General features: G+C 39.0%; 1 protein-coding gene across 1 annotated transcript in view; it reads right to left on the bottom strand.

Moving 5' to 3' along the window:
* Positions 1-2,488: 2,488 nt before the first annotated feature.
* The window catches only part of ZNF81 (zinc finger protein 81), a 106,547-nt gene continuing 101,194 nt past the window's right edge, over positions 2,489-7,841 (bottom strand). Inside the window, exon 6 of the mRNA XM_080795037.1 lies at positions 2,489-4,831. Coding sequence (XP_080651163.1) covers positions 3,123-4,831 — 1,709 coding nt within the window. The 3' untranslated portion in view covers positions 2,489-3,122. The remainder of the gene's footprint in view (positions 4,832-7,841) is intronic.

Genomic DNA, 7,841 nt, shown 5'->3' with positions numbered 1-7,841 from the left:
ATCAGAAGAGCAGTCATGACTATTTCCAGGAATAAATATTATTTACCTCGGTTTCTACTCTCCTACATACAACATCTGACATTCAGCCAAAAATTATTAGATGCAAAACAGCAAGAATAAACAGTCCACTGTTAAGAGACAAAGCAATAAAAAAAAAATCCAGACTCGGCTGACCCAGTCGTTAGTACTACCAAATAGGGAATTAAAATTAACAATGACTAATGTGTTAGAGAGGATGGTGGGAAGTGTGAACAACAGGTATGAACAGATGGGGAATTTCAGCGGAAAAGATGAAAACTCTTAAGAGTCAAATGGAAATACTAGAAAAAAAAAACATAACTGAGATGAAGAATGCCTTTAATGAGTTCATCAGTAGACCTAACAGAAGTAGGGGTTAAAAAGACCTAACAGGGTAAGGGGTTAAAATCCATGAACCTGAAGATAGGGTAATAGAAATTAGCCCAACTGAAACACAAAGCAAAATGAAGATCGAAAAGGGACACACATACAGGGAGGGTAGAAATTTGTTAACATTTTTCTATCTAACACTATCTTCTGGTCATTAATTATTTATATTTCCACACCATGCAAAATATGTTCACCCTCATTCCAAGGCCTCCAAATGTCTCATTCCAAATTAGGGCATCAGGCTCAAATATAGGATCTCAGGTCTTCTGTATCAGGTTCAGATGTGGCTGAAGCTCCTTGGGTACAATTTCTCAGTTTCTTGATCCAGAGACCTGTGAGCTAAATGACAAGTTATTTGACCATCACCCCCGCCCATACACACACACACACACACACACACACACACACACAGTGGTGAGCTAGGGACTACTAAACTGCAGTAGATACTCTCATTTAAAAGAAGGGAGGAACATGAGGCAGGTCTTAGTCACTGTTCCTTAACAACTCTGAAGTCCCACAGAGCAAATGTCGACAGGTCTCCCCGCTCCAGAAGCACATGATTCTTGACTGGGTCACAGTTCTACCTGGGAATGGCTTCCCAGTCCATTTTAATATGTTGTTTTCGGGTCTTCTCTCTGAGACATCCTTCTTTTACCGTAAGAAATGGCAGCTGAGTAACTTTCTCTGCTTGCTTCCCATTCATAGAAGTTAGAGAAGGTAGTCCAAGGCTGCTTTTCATTTTGGACTGTTTCAATTCCTTTAAGTCTAACCTGAAGGTAGTAAAACTCTATTAGAAACCTTATAGGTGTTCCACAAATCTCATTTGTATTTACTCCATGCCCCAAATGCCACATTGACAATTCTTTTTAAGACAGGCCCCTCTCTACTTTAGCCATGCGTCGGGCTATTGGACAGACAATGTAATGAAGTTTTTAGAAGCCATTTGGTTTAGCTGAGAGAGTCCCCAAATCACCAACTTAGATATTTCACACATTTTAACAGAGGGTCTTAATAGCCGTTTCCATGATTTGATCTCTACCCTGAGACCATTTTTCATCTTGAGATCATTTTGATGACTGGAGAAACTTGGAGATGTGAGAAATAGTTATTTTCCAACCCAGCAAGTCCTGGATTTTTTTAAAAATTTCTTCTGAATTCTGCTTGTACATGGAACAGTTATTTCCTTAGTTCATCTCTCTTTTGCAGCTGAAAAGCAGCAAATTGATATTTCCAACATTCTGATGGAAATCTCCTTAGCCAGATTCACAAGTTCATTTGGTAGATTCTCTATCTTCTCACAGAGCATGGTGACTGTTTTGCTATTCTTTTCCTTAGTAAATTATATGAGCTGCTGTCTTTTCCAGTCTTTCTTAACAGTTTTTCTCATTGTTTCCAGTCTCCACCTGCCACCCAGGCCCAGAGCTAATGCCACATGTCTTATGTTTTGTACAATCCCTCCGAGTATACACTTTAAGGTATCACTTAGCGTTTTCCGTGCAACAAACTACCCAAAACTTAGTAGCTTAAAACAAGAAGCATTTTATGTATCTCATAATTCTTTTGGTCAGCTGCAGCAACTGGTATGCCTCTTCTGGCGTGGGCAAGTTTGGCTGGGGCTGGAGGTTGAGGAAGGTCTCACTTTCATGACTGGAAGTTGGTCTAAGAGGCCTCCTATCTGTGCTCGCTCATCTCTGTTCCACATGGTTTCTCATACCCCCAGCAGAGTACTCTTGAGTTTCTTCATGTGAAGGTCTCAGAATTCCAGAAAGCAGCAAGAGAAGACTCAAGGCAGACTTTTCTCCAACCTCTTGAATCTCTTTGCTAATGTACGCTGGCCAAAGCAAATCACATGGCCAAGCTCAGAGTCAAGGAGAAGAGAGCTCTCTACCTCTTAATAAAAGAAAGAAAAAAAAGAGAGAGAGAGTAACATTGCAAAGGGGTAGGCATAAAGGGTGGGAGAGGTCTCTGGCTATTTTGCCACTGTACCACAACGAAAGAAGAGAAACAAATGATGTCATGGAAACCAGTATGAATGATAAGATTGTATTTATGTGTTCAAGTGAGATTATATCTGCCGATGTGTATATATATAAAACCATAATGACTTTAAAACTGTGGATTCACACGAGGATTCAATAGGAAAGATATTTGATGGACACAGTTATATTAAATTCTAAAAAGAATTTCAATTCAATAACTCCTCCTGTTGTGTAATGGGTTCTGCCACAAACACCCTACGGAACTGAGAGTAGGTCCACATACCAGATACATGATTTTGTTTTCTTCCTTTCATTTTGTTGCCACTTCACATGGCTTAATAAAACACAGTAAACATGACTGTCCTTCACATATGTTTGTATGTATACAATACATACAAATGGAGCTCCATCTATAAAGAATTTGGTAACAATTTGCTTTATAATACTTTCTATAGGGAGGCTTTTCCAAACGCATCAAACTGACAGCATTTTTCCCAGTATGAATTCTATTATAGTGTGTGAGGCCCTGCAAACATGAAAAGTCCCTTTTATTCGACACATTCGTAGAGGGTCTCTTTTGAATAATTTTTCTCATCTCAGGTGGGAGAGGCTGGATGGATGCTTTGGATCATGCAGCGTATTCATACAGGATCTGTCTTGGATGGATTTTATAACACACACTTGGACCTGACTTCCGTGATAAGGCTTGCTCATTTGAAAGAAAAAGGGTTACTTTCATGTATGAATATTGCGATGCATGCTCAGGACCGATTTCTGAGTGAAGCCCTTTCCACAGTCACTGCATTTATAGGGTTTATCTCCGGTGTGAATTGTCTGGTGTTTATTGAAATTGGACCGGTCAGTGAATGCCTTCCCACATTCTGCACACATGTACGGTTTCTCTCCCGTGTGAATTCGCTGATGTACTTTGAGATGTGGTTTCTTGGAGAAGGACTTCTCACACTCAGGACATTTATAAGGCTTCTCTGTGGTATGAATTCTCTGATGTGTAATTAACTCTGATTTCTGGATGAAGGCCCTCCCACAATCAGCACAAACATAGGGTTTCTCTCCGGTGTGAATGGTCTGGTGTTTATTGAAATTTGACCTGTCCGTGAAGGCTTTTCCACACTCGGCACATATATAAGACTTCTCTCCAGTATGAGATTTCTGGTGAGTATTGAGATTGGACCTGTTAGTAAAGGCCTTCCCACATTCAGTGCATATATACGGTTTCTCTCCTGTGTGAATTCGCTTATGCATCTGGAGTTGTGACTTCGAAGGGAAAGATTTCCCACAGTCACTGCATTCATAGGGCTTCTCTCCAGTGTGGATTCTCTGATGGGCAATCAAGTGTGCCTTCTGGATGAAGGCCTGCCCACATTCAGTACATATGTAAGATCTCTCTCCTGTATGAATTCTCTGATGCATCCTGAGTGTGGATTTTTGGGTAAAGGCTTTCCCACACTCCCCACACTTGTGGTGTCTCTCTCCAGTATGAATTTTCTGATGTACACTGAGGGCTGAGTTCAGGGAGAAGCCTTTCCCACATTCGCTGCATTCATAGAGTTTTTCTCCAGTGTGAGTTGTCTGATGTCTAAGTAGAGAGGACACCTGGAAAAATGATTTTCCACACTCATTGCATTTATAGGGTTTTTCTCTAGTGTGGGTTTTCTTATGTACAATTAATTCTGAATTTTGGATGAAAGCCTTCCCACACTCAGTACATACATATAGTTTTTCATCTCTGTGAACTCTCAGATATATACTGAGTAGTGGCTTCTGTGTAAACACATCTACACATTTGCTAAGTTCATGAGGTTTTTCCATAGTGTGGATTCTCTGAGGTGGAAAGAGGTGTGACTTCTGGGTGAAGATCTTCCCAAATTCAGAACACACGTCTGCTTTCTCCCCAGCAGGAAATTTCAGATTGTGACTGAATGCTTGTTTGAGACTGAGGACCTTTCCACACTGATCACTTTCACAGAACTGCACTCCTGTATGAGTGTTTTCATGGTTAGTATAAGAAGAGCTCTGCGTGAAAATCTGACCATGTCCGGTGTTTTTATCAAAGTTCTTCGTTGCATTACTTTTACTAGGAATATGTATGTCTAAATTATGCCTAAAACTCTTTCCAAATGAGTCACATTTATGGGGTCTTTTCGGTGAAGGAATATGATTTGGGCTTGGATGAACAAATTTTCCACTGTCTTTATATTCAAAATCCCATTCTGTATTCAGTACTTTCTTATTGATGAAAGCAGCATGACTCAGAGGTTTGCTCTGTTTTTCCTGGTGTCTTTTTATCTGCTCAGAATCTTGCCACAGTTCTTCTAAAATGGAATACAGTGAGTCATCTCTTGTATCTTCACCCTCCATTTCACCGTGAAAGGAAGCTTTTCCAGAAATTCTTTTTCGTGAGGTCTTAATCCCAAACTTCCCATCTAAAAAGAGAAAGAGAGTAAAATTGACACAACGAATAGGTAACAGAGGATTAAAAGGTACTCATAAGCCAATATAAATCGAACACGGGGGAAACCAGTAAATATGATGAGGATGGCCAGAATGATGACCATAGAGACACATATAGCATTTATGTGCCAAATTCCTGCATAACATTTATAATGTTCCAAGCATTGCTCTAAGAAATATATATACATATATGTATGTGTGTGTGTGTGTGTGTGTGTGCGTGTGTGTGTGTGTACACACACAATGCTACTCACTCAATCCTTTCAAAAGCCATTTGAGGTATTTTCGATTATTATCTCGCTATTGTAGATAAGGAAAGTGAAGCTCAGAATGGTTATTTATATAATTTGCCTTAAAACATATAGTTATTAAGTGTTGAAGACTGGCGTTCAACAGAAGCATTCTAGTTCTATTTTGGTAGGATATAAAGTAGGTGGATAGAGAGATATAAAGTAGGATGGACTGAAGATTAAAAAGACAAAGGTTTTAAGGGAAAATATCTGTGGAGAGACTAGGTTTGGAGGGGGTGATTCGGAGTCTAAGTTCACATTAGCTTTTGATTCTAAATCCTCACGACTCTTGCTCCTTTTTGCTTGTTAGCAATAGTACCAAATCAGTGTGCTCAAAAATCAACTTAATTTGCTAACATAGTAGATTCTAAGAGTTCTCATTACAAGGAAAAAACACTTTTTTCTTTTTTTGGCATCTTTATGAGATGGATTTTAACTAAGCTTATTGTGGTAATCATTTCACAACGGATTTAAGTCAAGTCATTATGCAGTACACCTTAAACTTTTACAGTGATGTGTGTCGATATCTCAATAGAACCAAGAAAAAACTAATTTATTCATACCTATAGGAAACATACTATAGCCATAGCCATCCTGTCCTATACAAACAATAATCGGATATCTATACTCCAACTCTCTACCTAGGTCAAATTGTTTCCTTGGCCCTAAAAACATATATATCTAACAAGAAGCTTAAAATCAGAGAGAAGACAAGCTATCTGGGTAGGTTGAAAACTGTCCACTAGAATCTGTTTCATCATTCTTTTTCATTAAGAGAGTAGAAGCCAGGCGTATGACTGCCTAGTCATATAACATTTCTCAGCCTCCTTTGAAACTGGGTATGGCCATGTGACAATGTTCTCATCCGCAGAATGTGAGAGAAAATGATGGGTGCCACTTCCAAGCCAGAGCACTGAGACAGTAGGCATGTTTTCTCTATACCCTCTTCTACCTTCTTGCTTACTAAAATCTGGACTCGGCAATAACACAGATACAAATGTGCAGGCGCCACCAAAAAACCCCCAAGAGATGGTGGGGTTATGTGATGGAAGGAACCTGGACTCCATAATAAACATGAACAATGAGGTATTCTAAAGGCCTGTGATATTAGAAAGTTTGTATAAAAGAGACGTAAAATTCTTTAGCATTTAAGTCACTGTACCTTATAATATCTTTATTGCTACAAATGAGCTTTAACATAATTCATAAACTAGTTTCACCCAGAGTGGGAATCACAGATGTTTCCATTACCAGAATAATGCATGAGACATATCAGAGTCTCGAAAATCTGCTCCTGCAATAGTAAGCTTCTCTATACCTTTCCTGAGCCCACAGATTCAATGAACAGCACATAAATGCAGAGTCAGCAGTCTAGATAACAGCCGTGTGTGCAAGCTTGCATTCTATTTGCCACTCACAAAACCGCCTCCAAAAGTCCTGTTTACTCGCGAATCAAAAGACACGTTCATGGCCTCTCCTTCATTTAGCCTGCTTAGCATTTTCTTTCGTGCCATTTGAACATGTACTTATGCTTCATTAAGCAGTTTAAGCCTTTTGCTTTGAAAATTAATCTGATCATAGTGCTAGGGAGACTTTTTTTCCCGAAAGCTCAGCAGCAGACACTTTCTGTGCTATTCATTTTAATGGATTTCTATCATAATAGAAATACAATGCCTAAGCAGGAAACTCTTATTATCTGGTGCTGCCACTTTTACTTTCCAATTACAGTCTGTGGTCTACTGAAACCTCTCAGTAGAGTTTTTAAAAGTCCCTCTGGAAGGGAGAGAAGAATGATCATCATCAACGGCAAATGGCAGTTACAAAAAGCAACACCAAAAGCTGGCTTCACGCTCAGGAGAGAACACTGTACCTCCTCCTCGTGGTTTCGGGTACTCTATACATTCAGAGAAACTTCTCTAGTAACAAACTATAGAAATGAGCCCTGAAAGTATAGTCTTTTAAAAGTCCCTCCAAAATATAGCAAAATCCTCTTATATTCTTATCCCCCATAAATTCAATGAGTTAATACTGTTAAGTGTTCCCTTCATGCTTAGTGTTCAAACACTGAAAATAACATACTCTTATTATTTTCAGGGACTTCCAAAAATTACTAGGGGCAGAAGCATCTGAGGGGCAGGGGAACAGAAATGGAGAAGGGCAATAAATTTGCCATTTCATGGAATAGATGATAACCTGAAATGAAATAATAGGAAAGTGTCTATTACCTGGATAGGCAGAACACAAGATAATAAAGATCCTGGATGCAGAGACGAACTTCATCTATGGTAGGCATTAAAGACAAGGTGAAAATTTGAGGAATGCATGAATTAAGGAACTGTATGGATACAACTTGAACTGGAACTACATGGGCCACACTGGTCATATGTTACATAATAGGGAATAATTGTAAGTTTACTTCATAAAGCCAGTGACAAAGATAAATGCAATGTTTTAGGTAATGAAATCTATCAGGAGCATTTAGGATGGACTAGATAGAAGAAGCGAATCTGCAAATCTCATTAGGAATAAAAGAAGCCAAGCATAAGAAAATACAGATCTGCTTTTGGGTGATGCCACTAGGAATTAAGATGAGAGTGTATCTGGATAGTATTCTTCAAAGAAAAAAAAGGAATTGCAAAGTAATTAGTAAGAGAAGATAACAAAGAGGGAAGAAATAAGAAAGAATCTGACA

This window comes from Martes martes (genome assembly GCF_963455335.1).
Source record: "Martes martes genome assembly, chromosome: X".
NCBI lineage: Eukaryota > Metazoa > Chordata > Mammalia > Carnivora > Mustelidae > Martes > Martes martes.
Note: the sequence above shows the minus strand (reverse complement) of the source record. Positions and strands in the feature narration are given on the sequence as shown.